At 61.2% G+C, this 19,704-nt stretch overlaps 2 protein-coding genes across 2 annotated transcripts; one reads left to right on the top strand and one right to left on the bottom strand.

Moving 5' to 3' along the window:
• Positions 1 to 2,130: 2,130 nt before the first annotated feature.
• On the bottom strand, positions 2,131 to 4,427 carry CHCHD5 (coiled-coil-helix-coiled-coil-helix domain containing 5). The gene is made up of 4 exons (XM_086478821.1): positions 4,378 to 4,427; positions 4,149 to 4,289; positions 3,637 to 3,788; positions 2,131 to 2,988 (listed from the first exon to the last, which is right to left on the bottom strand). The coding sequence occupies exons 1-4, from the start codon at positions 4,425 to 4,427 to the stop codon at positions 2,969 to 2,971; spliced, it is 363 nt and encodes a 120-aa protein (XP_086334947.1). The 3' UTR covers positions 2,131 to 2,968.
• A 264-nt stretch (positions 4,428 to 4,691) lies between these two features.
• ATP13A1 (ATPase 13A1) lies at positions 4,692 to 19,475 on the top strand. The gene is made up of 26 exons (XM_086478819.1): positions 4,692 to 5,012; positions 5,645 to 5,734; positions 6,023 to 6,213; positions 6,547 to 6,619; positions 6,945 to 7,100; positions 7,247 to 7,316; positions 8,018 to 8,124; positions 8,824 to 8,953; positions 9,220 to 9,275; positions 10,026 to 10,152; positions 10,421 to 10,558; positions 11,253 to 11,373; positions 11,824 to 11,981; positions 12,680 to 12,855; positions 13,261 to 13,371; positions 13,844 to 13,969; positions 14,282 to 14,390; positions 14,868 to 15,067; positions 15,431 to 15,527; positions 15,931 to 16,112; positions 16,439 to 16,553; positions 16,844 to 17,040; positions 17,517 to 17,659; positions 18,204 to 18,315; positions 18,556 to 18,699; positions 19,065 to 19,475. The coding sequence occupies exons 1-26, from the start codon at positions 4,692 to 4,694 to the stop codon at positions 19,173 to 19,175; spliced, it is 3,561 nt and encodes a 1,186-aa protein (XP_086334945.1). The 3' UTR covers positions 19,176 to 19,475.
• The last annotated feature ends 229 nt before the right edge of the window (positions 19,476 to 19,704 follow it).

Below are 19,704 nucleotides of genomic sequence, written 5' to 3'. Positions count from 1 at the left end.
CCTGGTCCAGCTCTGCCAGAAAGCGTCCTAATTCCAACGGCTCCTGCACCGGCTTCCACGAGCCCGTCCTGGTCAGACAAAGAGCTACGAGACAGTACCACGACCCCGTGGTACAAGGAACCAAGAGGCAGCTTCCCGGGTTCCCAACTCTTGTTTCATTCTCACGCTCCCAGAGTTCTCCCTTGCCAGTTCACACCTTGGGAAAGACACTGGAGCGGCCGATGCTCCTTCCAGCTTTTACTGCTCAATGTGTTTCCAGCGACAGGACCAAAAAACCCGCAGCTGGGTTTGGAGAGAACAGCTTTCCCCGACGCTCACGGGGACGCTGCTCACCCCGTGAGCGCAGCTCTGCCTTCCTGCCAGCTGCCACCACCGAGTCACACCCGCAGCAGCCCCTCCCCGACGTCTGTCCGTGCCACAAACAGCTGGAACCGCCACTCGGGGAGCCCACGCCGCGAGGAAGAAGAGCTGCAAACGCCCTGCTCTGTGCTTCTCGCTGAGGCCTTCGGCCCCTCTGCCCAAGTGAGAACTAAACTGATTAATCTGCGGTGCTGCAGACTCCTTCAAGGTAAGGGGAAAGCGAGAGAATACTCCCCGGCTGCTTCTAGCCAGGCACGTCCAGTGGAAGGACAGAAAACTGCTGGTATTCCTGTCGCTTTTCACACCGGAATTTGCCAAATTTGCCAGGGCTACAAGCTGATTCAATCTAGAAACTGTTCCAAGGGAGCTGGTAAACTGAGGAAGGCGACAATTTCAGGCAGTGACCGTCACAAGGCCTCCCTCCACGGGAAGGCTCCGTCATCCTCTGCTGCACGAAGCCATTTCACATTTACACGACACAGGCAGCCATCGGACTAAACCTCGCAGCTGCTGCTGTCCCAGCGCTTCCCTCCTTGGCTGCACGCGGGAAGGGGACGGAGCAGCACCGTCCTCCTCCCTCCCTCTGTGGGAACAGGCGAACCCCCCCAGTTTGGCCCAACCGCGAGCGCCCGGCAGCTCAGTGGTTAATTGTCAGAGCGAGTAATAATAGAGTGGCTCCGGCTCCCGAGGAGGAGGAGGCAGAACCGGGCTCAAGAGGGGGCCCAGTGCACCTTAAACATAATGACAAACGGCTTTGCTGCCGCCAGGCTGACATTTCCATACGTCAACAACACGGAGAGCACCTTCGCTCCCGGACAACGGCGCCCTTACTAAAGCTATTCACACCGCCGCCAGCGGTGACTAACGGGGGGCTGCCCGGTAGAAATAAAACCCCGAAGACTCACTAAAACCCGATTTCTCCTCCTTTCCTGATAGCACTTGCCCCCTCTCTAGACCCTTTTGGAAGCAAAGCTACCGTCACCTTTTCCTCCCGACTTTTCCGCCAGAAGATACACCGGCTCTTTACGTTTCGAGCGCCTCTGAGAAAAGGACAGAGTCTCCTGCCGGTGCACACACGTGTTTTCAGGCACGACCCCCGTGGGACAGGCCACAGCCACGCCGACAGCCAGCTCTGCCAGAAGCCGGGGCAGAGCAAGGGAAATCCGCCGTCCCGCTCCCCAGAGGAGTTCGGCTCTGCCCAGCTGGAAAATGCCACGCGGCGCTGGCCAACGGCCGCAGGCCCAACGGCCGGCGCTTGGCCTCACGCCTGCCCGAAAGCCAAGGAAGGAATAACGCGTCCCAGGAAGGGGGCACCAACCCCTGGGAAGCCGCTCGAAGCCAAGTTTCCCCTCGCTCTCCCTTAGAGGCACAAAACCCCTCGGGAACGCAGCGACGCTGCGCTGTGCTTTCAGGCAGAGACTCTGCTGCCGCTGTCTCGCCGTGTCCCCCGCTCCCTGCACGCTTCTGGGAAGTGTTGGGTTATGGTTTCCCTGTAACTGTTCTGGAAAACCAAGCTCCTGCTCCGGACAGCAGCAAAGCCGTTCCTCTGAAGCTGCATTTGTGTAACTAAGGTGTAGCAGCTCATTTCTCCCTCCTCAAACCTGTTCTCGAGCACCTCAAGGGACTTTCTACGGTTTAAACTCCTGCTGGGAGGGATCCTCAGTCCCACTTGACAGACCTCCAGGGAACTTCAGACAGGGCACACCAGAGCAGCCGTGCTCGCAGCCCTCACGAGCCCTGGGTCTTAATCCCACTCCTCACAACACCATCTACTGTTTCTCATATTGTTTTAATTTTTTTTCCACCAGTTAAAGCCCAGAAACAGCCTCCCCTTAGAGCTGGGCTCTTTGTTCCCCCACGTAGGGCCAACAGAGGTGCCCCCCTGCGCTGGAAGACCCCCAGCACGGTGTCCATAGAGCTGTCGGTGCTCTGAAAGTGCCGGTTTTCTGCATCTCCGCTGGCGGGAAGACTCCCTCTGCTGTCCTAAAGCAGCAGAAGGCGCAGGGCTCCAACCCCTCCCGGCAGCCCCCAAACCGGGAGCCGCACAGGGGGGGTTTCGAGCGGGTCCAGCCGGGGCATTCACAGCCAAAGAAACGTCCCTGCAGTCGGTCCAGCTCAGAGAGCAGCTTCCATCATCCCTGGGAAAAGCCAGAACTGGCTCTGGAGCTCGAGAAGCGGTGGGGTTTGGACTGGGGGGAGGGGAAAGGATGGGCTTAATTTTCAAAGGAGCTGTCGGAGAACGTGGGCTGCAGAAAACGAGGGAAGGGCTGGGTTTAGCCTCTGGTTCTCACCGAAGCCCACCCGCAGGTCGCTGCTGATCCTTTGGTGTGGCGCCCCCACGGTTCTGCAACTTATTTACTAACAAAGTTCCTAGAGGCAGCTCAGCAGGCAGACCCCGCTGACACAACGGCTCAGGAGCGCTCCGCCATCCCGGTGAGAGCCCAGCTCTCTGCTGGAGCCGAGCGTAGGGTGACCAGCCCCGAGAAAACCACACGGCAGCGCTGCGCTTCGTTTTTCAGAGGGGAAAAACCAACCCAGCCAAGCATCAGAATGACAGTCCAGAGCACAAAGAGACCTTCCATTCACTCCTGAAGATGAAGGAGTTCCCCTAGGAATTCCAAGGCTCCCCTATGAAAAAAACAGCACAAATAAAAGCATCAGGTGGGCTCCGGGCACACCCTAGCTAGGAGATATGGGCGATGTTACACCCTCAGGTCACGGGAGTATCCCACATTCCGGGATTTCTGCATGCTCAGTAACGCGTTCCGGGCTTTAACGTTGCTCCATAGATGTTTACAAGGTCTTTAGCAGCGCGCTGCAAGCTGGCCTACCCCAACAAAAGCACTCTGTGTATGGTACTGTACGAAACCGGTGCCCAGGCTAATAGATTTGGACCAAAATCATGCCTTTAATTCAGCAAAACTGCTTTCCTGCCAGAGCCTTTTGCCACAGGGTATTGGCTTAGCCCAGCACTGGGAATGACCAACCCATTTGGAGGAATACGCTGTCCATCGTGGCCACCCCCCCCCCCCACTGACAGCCCCTGACACCCCAGGCAATGAAGAACCACGCTTTTAGCCCAGATAAACCTCCTGGCCGTGCTCTCCATTTCTCTGAGACAAGAAGGGAAGGTGGTGGTGGGGGGAAACGCGGGTCTGTGCGTGTCCTGGGCTGTGCTAGTGCGCTCCAGCTGTTCAAACGAGCGGCTCCCAGGCAGCCGGGGGGAGCGGAGGGCTCCGGAGGGAGAGCGGCGCCGCCCTGCAGCCCGGCACTCACCTCCCGTGGAGACCTTCACCCGGTCGGCGCAGAGCAGGAAGGCGTTGACGTGGTCGCTGCAGTTCACGACGGCCGCCTGGTTCTCCTTCAGGCACTGCTCGAAGGCGGCGAACGGCTCCGCGCAGTCCTGCCGGATCTGCCGCACGATCGGGCTGCGAGACAAACACCGGGCCCTCAGCTCCCGGGTGCCGAACGGCCCCACCGGGGCCTCAGCTCCCAAACGGCCCCACCGGGCCCTCAGCTCCCAAACGGCCCCACCGGGCCCTCAGCTCCCGAACGGCCCCACCGGGCCCTCAGCTCCCGAACGGCCCCACCGGGCCCTCAGCTCCCGGGTGCCGAACGGCCCCCCCGGGCCCTCAGCTCCCCGGTGCTGAACGGCTCCACCGGGCCTTCAGCTCCCGAACGGCCCCACCGGGCCCTCAGCTCCCAGGCCCCACCCTGACAGGCCCAACTGGCGTGAGATCCAGCCCGGTAGGCCTAGACCCAGCCCCGACACCTCCCCCCGCACTCACTGAGCGGCGGCGCAGCGGGACATGCTGAGGCGGAGCCGGTGACAGTCGCGCTGCCACGACGCCGGGCTGGCGGACACGCACCGCCCGTACTGCTCCATCTCGTTGCGGCAGTAGCGGGCCGTGATCTCCAGGGCCGCCTGCCTGCGGGGAGACGGCGACGTTAACCCGGTAGGGGCAGCGCGGCCCGGCCCGGCCCGGCCCGGCCCGTTCCCCCCTCGCCGCCCCCTACTCACATGCCGCCGCCGCCACCGCTGGAGCGCCTACCACCTGTATGCGCATGCGCGGCCACCGCTATGCCGCTGTACGCATGCGCTGAGCCGTGGGGGCCGGCGGCTGCGCATGCGCTGAGCCGTGGGGGCCGGCGGCTGCGCACGCGCAGCCGCCGGCCCCACGGCTCAGCGCATGCGCAGCCTCGGAGGGGGGGAAAAGAGGGCTCAGCGCTAAAGCTGGCCACTGCGCAGGCGGCGGGCGCCCTGCGCGCGCCCCCCCGCTTCCCTTCCCCGCCGGAAGCGGAAGTGAGTCGCTTGCGGTTTTTTTCGGAAGATGGCGGCGGCCGCCGGCCCGGGTCCCGTGGACGAGCTGGTCTCGTCGGTGACGCTTTACCGCCGGCGACCGAGGCTCCTCCACGGCACCGTGCTCCCCTTCGTGGCGGGGCTCTACCCGGCCTGGTTGTGGCTGTGGGGACCGCGCGTCTGGGCGGCATGGCGGCAGGCGGCGGCGGAGGCGGAGGAGGGCCCGAAACCGGGCCCCGCGCCCCCCGAGGCCGCGTTGCTGGCGCTCGCCGCCATCGGCGTCGTCCATCTGCTGACGGCGCTCTCGGGGCTGTGGTCGGTGCACGCTCACTGCGCCCTCACCTGCGTCCGGGTGAGTCCCCGCGGCTGCCGGTGCCGGCCACGCTGGAGACCCCTCCGGGGCTGCCCCCTGCCGCTCCCCGCGGGCTCTTCTGTCGTGCGGGGGCGGTCGAGTCTCCTGCGGCGGGTGTTTCTTGCGGCGCGGCGAGGGTGAGGGGCGTGAGGAGGCGCTTTGCGCGGAAACGCCTCGCCCTGTAGCTGGGCGGCGGGATGGCGGGGGGGGAGGGAGGGGTGCGTGCCTTCGGGGGGCCTCAGCGGAAAGTCAGGGACACCGGCAGCACCGGTGCAGCTCTGGGAGGAGCCGGGAGCTCGGGGCAGGGGCAGGCGCCTTTGCTAGCGCCGACCTTCCCGTTTTTCAGCCGCCTGGTTGCCGTGTTTGCAGTCGCTGGTTTAATTGTCTGACCAGCAACTTAAGCATCTCTTAGCTGTAAATGACAGAGTGAACATACCTCCCTGGGTGGGAGGGCAGCGTTTTGGGGGTGGATTGCGATAATCGGGGTGTTTTTGGATCTCTGCGGAAGCCCCCGGCTGCAGAGCTCTCTCCTCCGCCTGCCCTAACGCCGCCCGGCCCGGATTCCTCCCGACTCCTGGAATTTTGGGGGCTGTGACCCGCTGTACGACGCGAGCGTCTCGTTTGTGTTTCAGGAACCTTGTCCTCAAAAAGCCACCTTGGCTAAAGTCGTGCCAACGCCCAACAACGGCTCGGTGGAACTGGTGCCGCTCCACAGGGACCAGGTGAGGCTGGTGGGAGCGGCCCTGGCGTTCGGCACGTGCCGGGGCGCTGTCGTGCCGTCAGCCTGCGGTTTGTTACCTTTTAATTTAAGTCCTTAGGGAAAAATCAGCTGCAGCCAGTCACAAGTGGGGCTGTTAAAGTGTTTCCTCGTGCCTGGAGCACGAGCAGCACCAGGCAGCAGCGAAGGACGTAAGGGCTGGGGTTTCTTTTCAGGCCAGATGGTGTGTGGAGTGGAACCTTTGCTGCCTGTTCATCTGGTTGGGGGTTTTTCTCTGTCCCCCTCTCTGCAGGGTGAGGATGGGCAGGAGGCCCTTTCCTTCGAGTTTCAGAAAATCAAATACTCCTACGAGGTAGACGGCAAGAAACAGTTTCTTCCTGTCGCTTTCCCTGTGGAACATCCCCTTTGCTACTACCAGAATGCCCGGGGCTATCAGGAGGACAAAGAGATCCGGGCAGCTGAGAAGAAATACGGTACAAACAAGTAAGTGCTCCAGGCACGGACCTCTCTGCCGAAGGACCCCCGTGTCGGGAGCAGCGGTGTGACCCCCGCCCCTCCCCCTGTTCTTGGCATCTCGGTGACTGGCACTTGCTTCACCTCCCCTCGAGGACAGAGAACAGACCGAGGGGTTTGCTCGAGGGGGGGCTGTAGGTGGAAATGAGTCGCATATAACAAATAACTGGAACAAAGTGATGGAAAACGGGGAGACTGGGACATCCTGGAGTACAGGCGGGGCTGGCACCAGCGGCTTTTTGGGTTGGGCTGTTGCTGAGAGCCTGGAACGTTCTGGTTCATAAGGATTCCCTTCGTTCCCAGGGCTGAGATGGTGGTGCCGGAGTTCTTGGAACTCTTTAAAGAAAGAGCCACAGCTCCGTTCTTCGTCTTTCAGGTAAAACGAGCAAACAGAAAGAACAATAAATACTTCTGCCTGCTGAAAAATGAGAGAATTCCTTCAGTCCTGGCTTGAGAGCCGTGAATCACCTGGCAGCTTTCTAAACTCAGGGGCAGGGGCTGCTCCCGCACTGTAAAATTGATTTTATTTCTGGGAGCGACCCTGTTTCTCCCGAATGACTTACTGTGATTGTCTGGGTTTGGGGGTTCCCGCAACTAAACGTGTCCCAGGTTACCTTAAAACCCCCCAAAATTCCTAGAAGCGGAAGGCTTTAGTTTTCCGGGTGAGATCAGAGTCACTCCTGTGTCGTGCGCCCCCGCAGGTGTTCTGTGTGGGTCTGTGGTGCCTGGATGAATACTGGTACTACAGCGTCTTCACCCTCTCCATGTTGGTGGCGTTCGAGGCCTCGCTGGTCCAGCAGCAGATGAGGAACATGTCGGAGATCCGAAAAATGGGCAACAAGCCCTACATGATCCAGGTAACGGGCGCCGGGGGGGCTTGGGCCTGAAGTTGGTGATGCAGCTGCCTTTTAGGCGACTTGCTGTTCCTTTTTCCCCTTCCTTTTCCTCTGACCCTCTTCTGGCCCGTGCAGGGCTTCTCGAAAAGGCTGCTTTTCTCCTGCAGGTTTACAGGAACCGCAAGTGGCGCCCCATTTCCAGCGACGAGATTATTCCGGGGGACATCGTTTCCATTGGTAATGGCTCGCGCGAGGGTCCTCGCCCAAAGCTTCTTTCAAACCGGGTTCTTTCTGGTGTGTGAAGCTGTGCAGTGAGTTGGGCCTAAAAATCCAGCGGCCTGGGTTGGGTGCTGTTGAGGACTTTGGCTCGTAGGTGTCACAATTCGAGGGTCCGAGAGATTAACCCTTGGGCTGCCAGCCGTTGTGAAGAAATTCCGAGATAAATCGCCCGCAGATCCTTCAGCTTAGGGTTGTGAAGGTGGAGGGCGCCCGCCCCGCCGGCCCCGGCGCCCGCCCCGCCGGCCCCGGCGCCCGCCCCGCCGGCCCCGGCGCCCGCCCCGCCGGCCGTGGCTCCCTCTGACATGAAGGGGAAGGGCAGGTCCCTCTCCTGACCCCGCGCTCTCCTTTCTAAGGCCGTACTGCCCCGGGGTCTGGTCCCAGCCTGCGAGGCCTCAGCGACAATAAGAACCGAGTGACTGGATTTTACCCTTTCCTGGTCTCACCGTGAGGCCTAATCCCCTTCGGACCCTCTCGGCTCTCAGCAGGGCCGAGCGGGTGCAGGCCCTGCGGGACTGGGCGCCCCGTGGGAGGTTGGAAGCTTTAGGAATCTCCCGTATCTCGGCTAAGCCGAAGGAGAGCGGAGCCCTGCCCGACAAACGGCCAAGCGATCCTCCCTGCTGCCTCCGAGCTTCCTCTCAGCTGGGGTGTTTCACCCGCAGGCCGCTCGCCCCATGACAACCTGGTGCCCTGCGACGTGCTGCTGCTGCGGGGGAGGTGCATCGTGGACGAAGCGATGCTGACGGGGGAGTCGGTCCCGCAGATGAAGGTCAGTGCCGGGGGGGGGGGGTGGGGGGGGTCTGGGCTGTCCCGGAGGGGGGGCAGCCTGGGGGAGTCCCAACCTTCAAGCCGTGGCGGCGTTTGCCAGCGCAAATCAGTCTCGGGGGGCGACCGGTGGCCCGAGCAGCGCGGTCTGCTTGTTCCCGGCTCCCTGTCGGTGCTGGGGGGGTCTCTGAGGAACGGAACCGGCTGGTTTGGCTGGCGGCGCCTCCGGGGCGGAGCTGCCTGGTGCGGGCCCGGCGCCGCCCTCCTCCGCCTTCCCCCGGCCGGATGCCTTCGGCTGGGGAGAGGCGGGAGGAGGAACAACTCTAAAGCGCTTCAAACCCCTGAATCTGCCTTCTTTTTGTGCCGGGGGGTGACTTAAAAATAAGGAAGTGACCCTTGCAGCGCCCCCCTGGCTGAATTCGGTGTGCCAAGGGTGAACTAGTCCCCCGAAACCAGAATTGCCACAGATGCCAGGCTCTAAACCCAGACCCATCAGGAGCTGAGCGGCGGGGGGGGGTTCTGGGCTCGGCGGGGGGGGGTTCTGGGCTCGGCGGGGGGGGGTTCTGGGCTCGGCGGGGGGGGGTTCTGGGCTCAGTTCTGGCCCCCTGAAGCGAAGCTGAGGTGGTGGGATAAGGAGGGAAGGGAACACTTGGAAGTTTACGGGTTGGTAGCTGTGAGTCTGCGACCTAGCGCCGTCCTGCAGGAGCCCGTGGAGGATCTGAGTCCCGAGCACGTCCTGGACATGCAGACGGATTCCCGCCTCCACATCATCTTCGGGGGAACAAAAGTGGTGCAGCACATCCCGCCCCAGAAAGCCAGCACAGGGCTGAAACGTACGTACCGGCACCGACGCCCTCCGAGGGGCGACACGTACCCGCGGATTTATTGGGAAAGGCTGGATGTGGCTGCGGGGGGCGGGGGGGGTCAGCGGGTCGCTCTCCTTGGCCCGGGTGCTGGCGGGTCCCTGCGGTGGTTGCCCCGCTGGGATGGCCTGTTGAAGTTGGCCATTGTGAGCGAGAGGGGGGTGTAGCCTCGGGGGGTTTGACCGGCCTGTGAAGGGTTCCCAGTAAGCTGCTTCTCCGTTTCTGCTCCGTTCCAGCCGTCGATAACGGGTGCGTGGCGTACGCTCTGAGGACGGGCTTCAACACGTCCCAGGTAAGGGGCGAACGCGCCTTCTCCCCTCTGGCGTGTCGCCGTCGCTGGCTGCGTCGTTCAGCGCCTCGCTGTCGGGAGATCCGTAGGCAGTGCAGCAGGGGGAGGATGGAAATCAGGGCAGTAAAATCATTTGTTTGCTTGGGGAGCAAACACTCATATTTTTCAAGTGCCTTTTGAGCTACAGATCATACAAAAATCATCTGGTTCTTAATTACATCAATGTCCCTTATCTTCATCTCAAAACAGACACAAGATAGACCTAAAGAAAACGGAACAGACTTACACAGTCACTAAATCTTCTGGAAGAAGGTTGCTCTCCTCTCTGCACATCAGAGAAGCAGGCTGAGAGGTTTGATAGGGCAGCCTGGGAGTCAGGATTCGGCGTTCCCGTGGCGACTGGCCGCACAGCTCCTGGTTATCCCTGTTTCTGTGGGGATAATCCTTGGGAAAGGGATTCGAGGGTGTCTGTAGAGACTGAGGATGTGAACATCGGCTTTTTCAATTGAAAATTGAAGAGTGGTTCAAAAAAGTGTCAACTTTAGTGACTTGGCGACGAGTTTGGGGTTTTTTTTTTTAGCAGGTTAGTTAGGGCTGACTCTGGGCTGGTAAGAGGAGCGCGGAAGTGGGGGTGACTTTCAGGCTCTGGCGCCAAAACACCAGAGTGTCATTTTAAAATGGGGTTTCCTGCATATTCTTAAACTGGTGCATGCTGCGGAGAGAGCTTCTTGCACTGAAGGCTGTTCTTCTCAGGGGAAATTGCTCCGTACAATCCTCTTTGGGGTGAAGAGAGTGACAGCCAATAACTTAGAGACCTTCATTTTCATCCTGTTCCTGCTGGTCTTTGCCATTGCTGCTGCAGCGTACGTCTGGATCGAAGGTGAGGTTCCTTCTTGCCTCTTCCAGGTCTCTACACGGGACTTGTACCCAAGCCTGGGGGAAGGACAGTTGCCCTAATTTCTGAGAGTTACAGTAGCTGGGTTGGGCTGCGCTGTGGTCAGTGTAGGGCCCCGCACTGCATTCTGGATGCTTTTCTTGCCCTCCCGCAGCCCTCCCTAGGTAGGTGAGCGTCTTTGTGCTACTCGGCTCTGCGGGGCGCGGGTCTGGGGGCGAGGGGATCCACCGGGCTCCTGTCTCGCCCCCTCCAGGCACCAAGGATCCCAGCAGGAACCGCTACAAGCTCTTCCTGGAGTGCACTTTGATACTGACCTCGGTGGTTCCGCCGGAGCTTCCCATTGAGCTCTCTCTGGCTGTCAACACCTCGCTCATCGCCTTGGCCAAGCTCTGTGAGTGCCGGGGACAGCGCCAGGGCGGCTTGCTGGTGTCTGGGGCCGGGGACGCTGGTGGCGAGACGAGTGTGGAGTTACTGTGGTGTCCTGGGTGTCCCCGCAGTGACAGTGGGGGGCTGGGAGCTGGTGCACGTGGGGGGTTAAACCCCAGAGAAGGGGGGAGTTTTTGGGAGCTGGTGCACATGGGGGGGGTGAAACCCCAAAGAAGGGGGGAGTTGTTGGGAGCTGGTGCACGTGGGGGGGTTAAACCCCAGAGAAGGGGCGAGTCGTGGGGTTGGGAGCTGGTGCACGTGGGGGGGTTAAACCCCAGAGAAGGGGCGAGTCGTGGGGTTGGGAGCTGGTGCACGTGGGGGGGTTAAGCCCCAGAGAAGGGGGGAGTCGTGTGCTTTGGAGTGGGTCCTGAATGGAGCGCGGGAGGGAAGTGCTTTGCTCAGCAGTCCCGCCGCTCTGCGCTGAGCGGGTTCCCGGGGCGGGGAGGTCAGGGACTCCTGCGCTGGCTGCGCCGCTGCTGCAGCCCGGGGGCTGCTCTGGTTCCGAACGCCACAAAAATCCGCAGCGTGGGGCGTTTTGGCTTCGCGGGCTGTCGGAGCGGGGTGTCAGGGGCTCCTGTCTCTGATCAAAGCCGCTTGCCCGTCCTGTCCTGGCTTTGTGGCAGCCGATCTCTCACGGAATCCCCTCTCCTCTCTCCTAGACGTGTACTGCACGGAGCCCTTCCGCATCCCCTTCGCAGGCAAGGTGCAGGTTTGCTGTTTTGACAAAACTGGCACGTTAACCAGCGATCACCTCGTCGTGAGAGGAGTCGCTGGGCTCAGGTAGGCCCTGGGTGACTTTTCCCGACAGGATTTGCTGTTGTCTGGGCTCTGGGCGCTGTGGGAACTCCCCAGGGACAAGGGCAGTCGCATTCCAGTGGGGCAGAGGTGATAATCAGGGATTCAGAGAGTGGAAGAACTGGCTTGAACTGGAAGGAGAGAGGGTTGTTGGTGTCTGGCAAACGACTTGGGGCTCAGGACTCGTGAACTGAATTGTCTTGGGGGACTTCTTGCGTAGGGTTTTTAGGCTTCCTCGGGAGGACTGGCAAAAATGAGGGGCTTTGGCACTGTTTGTGGTTGAGACAGCGCCAGATTCCCTGCGGCTCTGATCTCGCCGTGAGAAGCCCCAGCGCTTACTGTGTTAGAGCAGGAATTTTTGGGGAAAGACTCCAGGATTTGCCTGAGGTAACGGGAATGGCTCCGCTGACGCGGGCGGTCTCTCCTGTGCTGCAGGGATGGGAAGGAGGTGACGCCGGTGTCCGACATCCCCGTCGAGACCCACCGGGCGATTGCCACTTGCCACTCGCTCGTCCAGCTGGACGATGGGACGCTGGTGGGCGATCCGCTGGAGAAGGCGATGCTGATGGCCGTGGACTGGACCCTGACCAAAGGTAAAACGCGTTTCCAGCCGCTCCCCGGCGGATACCTGAGCCCGGGGGTCGTGGGGCGGGTGGCGGTGACAACGCTGCGTCAGTCCTGAGCGTGACGTTGTCTGGTCACGGAGATTTCCTGCGCCTCGTGCGCGGGGTGAATCCCATCCGGTGGGATTCCGTGGAGGTGCGGGGCGGCGGCAGTCCCCGTCCTGCCTGTCTGAGGGACAACAAGCAGCGCGAGTCCCCTGGCCCTGCGTTCTGCCGCCGGCACGCTCGGGGGGGGGGGGGGGACGCCTTCTAGTGCGGGGGGTGACGAGCGCAGCAGCACCGGCGCGACGGCGGGGGTCCCGCCGGGGACGGTCTCGCTGGAGGCTTCTGCTTTGCTTTGCCCTCTTGGCTTTCGCGCCCCCCGGGGACTCCCGTGGGAATCCTCCAGCGACAGCGTGTGACACCCCGCTGGAACCCGCGCGGTCGTGGGCTGTTGCCTGCGGGGACGATACCCGCTGAAAATGCCTCTTGGGCCTGCTGGGCGGCTGTTCTGGTCGTTGGGTCTGTTAATGGTCAGCGTGAGGCTTTCCAGCTCTGTGTGCTTGTGCCTAGAGAGAGGAAACTCGTGTGATCTCGGTGACCTGTGGGCTCCTTGGGGACCCGAAGGGAGGGACGTTGCCTTTGATACCGAGAAACCTTTCAGGATTTCCTGATCTGTTTGTTTCCAGATGAGAAAGTTTTCCCCAGAAGTATTAAAACTCAGGGACTGAAAATTCACCAGCGCTTTCATTTTGCCAGTGCCCTGAAAAGAATGTCTGTCTTGGCGTCCTACGAGAAGATTGGCTCGACCGATCTCTGTTACATTGCAGCTGTGAAAGGGGCCCCAGAGACGCTGCACAAAATGGTGAGCGCCTCCCTCCAGGGAGAGGAAGGGCCTTCCCTAGCACGTGTGCTCGTCCCCTTGCACCTCTGCCTGTCCCTGCCCAGTCTGGGACCCGAACGCCGCGGGGATTTCGTCCTGCCAAACGGCGGGGTGAGCCCGTGCCTGGGAACAAACGCCGCTGGGGAGTTTCAGTCTGATCCCAGCGGGATCCGAACACCTCCCCACGCGCCTTCCTGGCGCTGTTGCTTTTGCTGACGGCAGAGGGCTGAACCTGGGGGGTCTCCTCGCTTGCCCTCGATGGTGAGGGACCCTCCCAAAGGCGTCTCTCTTCCCCTGTCCCCGTATTTAACGTGAAATGCTGAAATGCGCTCCCGAACCGTGTTCGAAACTCTGTTAACGTGATGCTTTTCCCGCCACCTTCTCTAGTTGTCTCAGTGCCCAAGCAACTATCACGCTGTCCACACGGAAATTTCACACGAGGGGGCGAGAGTGCTGGCCCTGGGCTACAAAGAGCTGGGGCACCTCACGCACCAGCAGGTAACGTGGCTGCTGAAGCCTCGAAATCGGGCTCCTCGGAGCGGAAACGGAGCTGGTGGGAGCAGGGCTGGGGGAGGGGAGGGGTCTCTGCTGGGAGGGGGTTGCCCAAAGCTGCTGTAGCCGTGGGGGCTTTACGATCTGGATCTTCTGGGAAGATGGTTGCGCTCCCAGCTTCAAACTCCTGCGCGATGTCGATCGACCCTGCTTCCCTGTTGGGAAAGTGGGGTCGGTTCTGGCCTTGTCACGACTGAAGAGGCTCAGCACGGGACGTCGTGGCTCTGGTCCTGGTTTGGTGTGGGGGTGGGCACACGTTCGGGGCTGTCTCTGGGGAGCTTTGTGCCAAAGAAGCCTCTTTTTTTTTTTCCCTAGAGCAGCTGGGCAGGGTGCAGGGTCGCTCTGCGTGTCTCGGAGCGCCCGCGGGGAAGCGAAGTGGCTCCTCGCTGAGACGCCGCTTGTGGCTTCGCTTTGGCAGGTGCGCGAGGTGAAGCGTGAGGCTCTGGAGTGTGATCTGAGGTTTGTTGGGTTCATGGTGGTTTCCTGTCCTCTCAAAGCCGACTCCAAATCCATCATCAGGGAGATCCAGAACGCGTCGCACCACGTAAGCGTCAGCAGCCTCCTCGCCTTGCTGGTAGCCGGGGCGTTCGGGACGTGGGATTTCAGTACCGGAAGCTTTGTGGAGTGAGGGCAAAGGCTTCCCCAGGGTGAAGGCAGGGAGACCTTGTGGGTGTGATGCTGTTATTTTTGGGGTGGGATTTGCCCTGGCCCAGGGAGGGAGCCTTTCTGCAGGGCGCTGCACAGAGCTACGTCTCGTGGGGAACGTCACCGGCGTCCCAGGACACTCGCTCGCTGTGAAGTGCCGCTTTACCCAGAACTCATTTCTCTTTCTTGACCCCTCTTGCTTTCCCCTCAGGTAGTGATGATAACAGGAGACAATCCTCTCACCGCCTGCCACGTGGCCCGGGAGCTACACTTCCTCCAGAGGGAGCACACCCTCATCCTGCAGCCTCCTGCGAGCGAAGGTAACCCGGCCCCTGCAGGAAACTCCGCTCAGTTTTGGGGGACGACAGCCAAAGCCCGGCTGGGGCATCGTATCAGTCAGCCACGTGCTGTGGGCGCCGCTGCTTGGTGCTGGTAACGGAACCAAGGGGCTCTCCAGACGCCTGGATTAACCCGCTGCCCTTTCCCCCCTCTCTTCTCTGGCGTGGGGTGCTGTGCCAGCGCCAAAACCAAGCCCTCTGAGCGCCGAAATAACAAAAATAACGGCAGCTGTGGTGGGCTCAGAGGCTGTCCGGGGACGCCGAGAGCCACGGCACGGACTGCAGGGAGGGGGGATCCCCCTGAAGGAGGGAGGTGGGCACGGCGCTGTCCCGAGGAGTGCCGAAGGGCCCCGGGTCCGTGATGCTGAGCGGCTGCAAACACCGGGCTCGGCGTCTGGGCGCTTCTCCCGGCCGGGCACCTCGGGCAGGCTCGGGTCAAGCTTGTGCCTCTCTCGCCAGGCTCCGGCTGGCAGTGGCAGTCCATCGACGGGGCCGTCGTGCTCCCCGTCCTGCCGACCTCCTCGCGAGAGCTGACGCGCCGCTACGACCTGTGCGTGACGGGGGAAGGTCTCGCTCACCTGCAGTCCGTGGCCAGGCAGCGGCTGCTGCAGCTCATACCGCACATCCAGGTGTTTGCCAGAGTGGTGCCCAAGCAGAAGGTGAGCGACCCCGGCTGCTGGTGAAGCCCAGCTTCAGCGGGGCTCCCCGCGGGGCTCGTGCGGTGCCTGCGCAGGTGCCAGCGCGTGGCTAACGCTGCGTTCAGCCGAGCAGCAGAACCTCTCCCGACGGCCAGGCCGGCGGGCAGCAAGGACCGGAGCTCAGCGTGCGCCACGTCCTTACCCTGCAGGGTCCTTGGCCCGTTGCAGCTCTGCATTCCTAAACCAGATCCTGCAGGTGAAGCTTTTGGAGCCTGAGGCCAGCGAGTTCCGGCAGCTCTGGCCCAAGACGTGTAACCCAGCGCAGGCGGCGGCGTGTCGGGGCGCGCGGGGCTGCCGGCGCTCACGACTCGCTTCTTTCTGCAGGAGTTCGTAGTCACCACGCTGAAGAGCCTGGGCTACGTCACGCTGATGTGTGGGGATGGGACCAACGACGTCGGAGCGCTGAAACACGCGGATGTGGGTGAGTCCGCGGGCGGGACTCGCGGGCGGCCCTGGCTGAGCTTGGCTGGCGTTGCTACACCCAAACCCCGCGTTTCTCTGGGGTTTTGAGGTCTGGGATGGATCGGGCCCACGTCGTTTGGTGGCACAGGTGAACGTAAGAAGGATCTCTGCGCTGGCGCGCGCACCAGCAGGCAGCGGGAATGAGCTGCGAACACGTTTTCCTGCAAGAAAGATTCTTCCTAATTGTTTCTCCCCTGAGCTTTACTTCAAGTGTAACGTGTCTGAGGTCCCTGCGTAACGAGCCTGCCCGCCTGACTCCGGGTGGAAAAAGCAGTTGGGATCCCTGCTTGGTGAAAGTGCTCTGCCAGGAGGGGGGTTACAGCCCTCTTTTCGCTGCAGCTAACGCTTTTGCCCCCCTACAGGAGTGGCCCTGCTGGCAAATGCTCCCGAGAGACTGCCCGAACGGAAGAAGAGAGCTCGGGATGGACCGGGTGACGGGAGGCCTGCCCTGCCCTCGCTGGGGAGCGGGACTGTGAAGCCCACCTCCCGTGGCGCCAAGCACAGGGTCATGTCCCAAAGAGAGGAGCAGCTGGCTATCCAGAGGGTTGGTAACCAGATGTTTAAAAGCTCCTGAACTTTGTCCTTGCTTTTGTTCCTCCGCTGGTTTACTGCTAACTCGTGAGAACTGGAAATGGCAGGATGTCCTGGGAAAACACCAGCTTTTCTGCTTCTTACCCTGAAACGGAGCAGATTTGGGCAGAGAAGGTGCTGCTTTTGCAGCCAGGCTCGAGCTAAGGCTGCGAGCGTGAAGGCTTCTCAGCCTCACCTTGGAGCAGGGGCGTGGGGGAGGGTAGTACAGATCACCTGCGGTCCGGGCTGTGACAACGAGGGGTGTGTTTGGGGGGTTTTTTCTCTCTCTCTCGCCCGCAGGAGCGGATCAGTCAGGTCCTGAAGGATCTGGAGGAGGAGCGCGTACCCGTCGTGAAGCTGGGCGATGCCAGCATCGCAGCCCCCTTCACCTCCAAGCTCTCCTCCATTCAGTGCAGTAAGTGCACGGTGGGCGCTGAGCAGCTGCTGTCCCACCTCCACGTGTCCGCGTTCCCCGCGGGGAATCAATCTGGATCTGAGAGAGGCCAAGGCAGGGGGCGGGGTGGGGAGAAGCGCCCCCCAACCCACGGCTGTGCCCCCTTTTTGTGTGGAGCCACCCTGCGGGGGGCGTTCCTTGGGTGGGGACGCGAGGGGTTGCTTCCCTCCTGCTTCAGGAGAGGAGAGGACTGAGGGACAAAGCCCCAGAGCCCGGCTGGTTCCCAAACGCTGCTTCCTCTCGCTCCTTAGTCTGCCACGTGATCAAGCAAGGCCGTTGCACGCTGGTGACGACGCTCCAAATGTTCAAGATCCTCGCCCTGAACGCCCTGATCCTGGCTTACAGCCAGAGCGTCCTCTACTTGGAAGGGGTGAAGTTCAGCGACTTTCAGGCAACTCTGCAGGGGCTGCTCTTGGCCGGCTGCTTCCTTTTCATCTCCCGCTCGAAGGTGAGGGCAGGGAGGCGCGCGGCACGGCGGCTGGTCGATGTCAGTCACACCAGGATTACCGGAGGAGAGCCTTTCTCCACAAAAAGCCCTTTTTTAAGTCACTTTTTTTTTGTTCTTCTGGACTTGGGAGGCTCCTGAGGGCAGCGCTTGCTTGACTGGTGGCTGCGGGCGGCTTTGGTGAGGTTACAGGAGGAGGTGGAAGAGGTGGGGGAGGGTGACGCGGCCTGAGGCTCCGCTGAGGCTGTTACTCGCACCTGACTTTAGTTACCAAATTCTGGGAAAGTTTCCTCAAACCTTAGGGCAGTTCAAAGCTCCCGGCAGCCGAGCTGTGGGTCTTCTGTACGTGTGAAGTGGAACCCTCGCCTTTCCTGAGAAACACAAATACGGGTCGAATTCTGCTGGAGAGCTGCCTGGGGATGGTCACCGCCCTTCGAGTCAACCCCCCGCGCTCTTTCCCCCCCCCCCCCCTCCCGCAGCCTTTGAAGACGCTTTCCAAGGAGCGCCCGCTGCCCAACATCTTCAACCTCTACACGGTCCTGACGGTGCTGCTGCAGTTCCTCGTGCATTTCCTCAGCCTCGTGTACCTGTACCGCGGGGCGCAGGCGCGCAGCGACGCCAAGTAAGCGCCTCTTCCTCCGGCACCGCGGCGGCGTTTTCCCCACGTGCTGCTCGGGGGGGGGGGGGGACGGGACGGGGAGCCCTCCCTCACCGCGAGGCTCCTCCCGGGGGCGCTTCGTGGCGCACCCCAAGCACGAGGGGGTTTCACGTCTCGGGCCCATCCAGGAAAAGCATTTTGGGGTCGTACGTCGAGTGCGGTGGAGCTGGTGGGGATACGGTCTGTGAGACGTTGTGGTTCCAGCATCTCCTGTCCCCACGCGGAAAGGGAAACACAAGTAACACCAGCGGGGGGCATTACTGGGAAGCTGTGAAGAAAACCCCACAAAACCCTAATTTTTTTTTTTTTTCCCCCTTTTATTTGGTGGAAAAGAACCCTGTGCTCACAGCTCCGCTCCCGCCTGCGCGAGCCCGCTTGTTTGGGAACAAACTGGTTTTGCCCAACAAAACTTCAATAAACTGGGGTCGGTGGGGCTGTGTGGGGGAAGCTGAATGTTCCTGGAGAGCCAGAGTCCAGTCCGCTGATCTCCCGCTTCGTTCCCTTTCAGACAGGAGGAGTTTGTGGATCTGTACAAGGAGTTTGAGCCCAGCCTCGTGAACAGCACCGTCTACATCATGTCGATGGCGATGCAGATGGCCACGTTTGCCATCAACTACAAGGCAAGCCCTGTTTGTCACCCCTCCAGCAGCACCAGAGAAGCGAGTTTGTAGTTAAGGTGCAATGATACAAACCCCACGCTCTGCTCTCATCGCAAACCCTGCTTGGTCGGCGCTCTGCGAGGGGAGAACTCCCTCTTTTTGCACCGAGCGCCACGAATCGCTCCGCGTCCCCCAGGCTGGCCAGGCCCAGCCTCCCCCCCCCCGCCCCCCCGCTCACGGTTTCTCCCCGCTGTCTCTCAGGGCCATCCCTTCATGGAGAGCCTGCAGGAGAACAAGCCCTTGCTGTGGAGCATCGTCCTCTCGGGACTCGCCATCGTCGGCCTTCTCACGGGCTCTTCGCCGGAATTCAACGAACAGTTCGGCTTGGTCGAAATCCCTCCCGAGGTGAGCGGCCGGCGGGTCTCTGCCTCCTGAATTCCCACCTTTCCCCTGGGAGAACAAGACCAGGGTGTCCCCACGGGAGGAATCACAAGGGTTTAGCAGCATTTGGGGCGGGTAACAGCTCGCCAGAGCACTAACAGCCTGCGGAGCTTTACGTGAGAGGATGTTGTAGCCGCCCTGCTGAAGCACTGGGGATTTATTTTTACTGCGCTGGGGATTTTTTTTTTTACAATTTAGCCATTTTGACAGCGTGCCCTGAAAGCAGCGAGTTGGAGCTGCGGTTCAGCAGTCGCTGCAGAGGCCAGGGGTGCCTCGTGGCGGGGGAGCAGCAGAGGAGAGGGCCTAACGGGTCGGCTTTGTTTCCCTAGTTCAAGATCGTGATCACGGAAGTGTTGCTGGCTGACTTCTTCCTCGCCTTGTCCGTGGACCGAATTCTTCAGTTTCTGCTGGGGAGCGCAAAACTCAAAGTGCCTTCCTGAACGGGATCCCGAGGTCCTCGCCCCCGGCAGCGCTACGGGAAGGACAGCACCCAGGGCCGCCTTTCGCCATCGCGAGAATCCTCCGTAGTTCTTTGGACAAATAACTCTGACCCTGTTCAGAAGCAGGCGTGGGGAAGCTTCCTTCCAAACGGTGGGGAACCCACCTCGGAGAAACGAGACCTGACTCTTCCCTGTTTCCAGGCCGTTGCCACCAACTGGCGGGAGTTTTGTACTGCCCTGACGTTTAAGGAAACGTTTACAGGATTTGGTAACTAAAATCAGAATCGATGTATTTTGAAACGTGTTTGGAACTTCCTTCGTGGGGCCGAGAGCGCGGTGGTGGTGGTGGTGGTGGTGGTAAGCGACGGCGCAGGAGCGGAACGGCCGAGGGGGCAGGGGGGAGGAACGCGGGAGGTGACGTTCAGAATAAAGCGTTGGGGCGGTGACCGAGTGTGGGAGGACAAACGCTGCCGCCAGCCTCTGCGTTGCGCTGCCGCCCCTGAAGCCCTGTATTTTGAAACGGTTACAA

This window comes from Leptosomus discolor, chromosome 28, assembly GCF_034619465.1.
Source record: "Leptosomus discolor isolate bLepDis1 chromosome 28, bLepDis1.hap2, whole genome shotgun sequence".
NCBI classification, from domain to species: domain Eukaryota; kingdom Metazoa; phylum Chordata; class Aves; order Leptosomiformes; family Leptosomidae; genus Leptosomus; species Leptosomus discolor.
This window is presented reverse-complemented; position numbering and strand designations above follow the sequence as displayed.

Coding starts and splice junctions, on each gene's coding strand:
- CHCHD5 (XM_086478821.1), bottom strand. CDS start 4,427: ATGCGCATACAGGTGGTAGGCGCTCCAGCGGTGGCGGCGGCGGCATGT. Junction 3,789..4,148: donor TCCCGCTGCGCCGCCGCTCA/GTGAGTGCGGGG, acceptor TTTGTCTCGCAG/CCCGATCGTGCGGCAGATCC. Junction 2,989..3,636: donor GGTGAAGGTCTCCACGGGAG/GTGAGTGCCGGG, acceptor TTTTTTTCATAG/GGGAGCCTTGGAATTCCTAG.
- ATP13A1 (XM_086478819.1), top strand. CDS start 4,692: ATGGCGGCGGCCGCCGGCCCGGGTCCCGTGGACGAGCTGGTCTCGTCG. Junction 13,372..13,843: donor GGCACCTCACGCACCAGCAG/GTAACGTGGCTG, acceptor TCGCTTTGGCAG/GTGCGCGAGGTGAAGCGTGA. Junction 13,970..14,281: donor TCCAGAACGCGTCGCACCAC/GTAAGCGTCAGC, acceptor CTTTCCCCTCAG/GTAGTGATGATAACAGGAGA.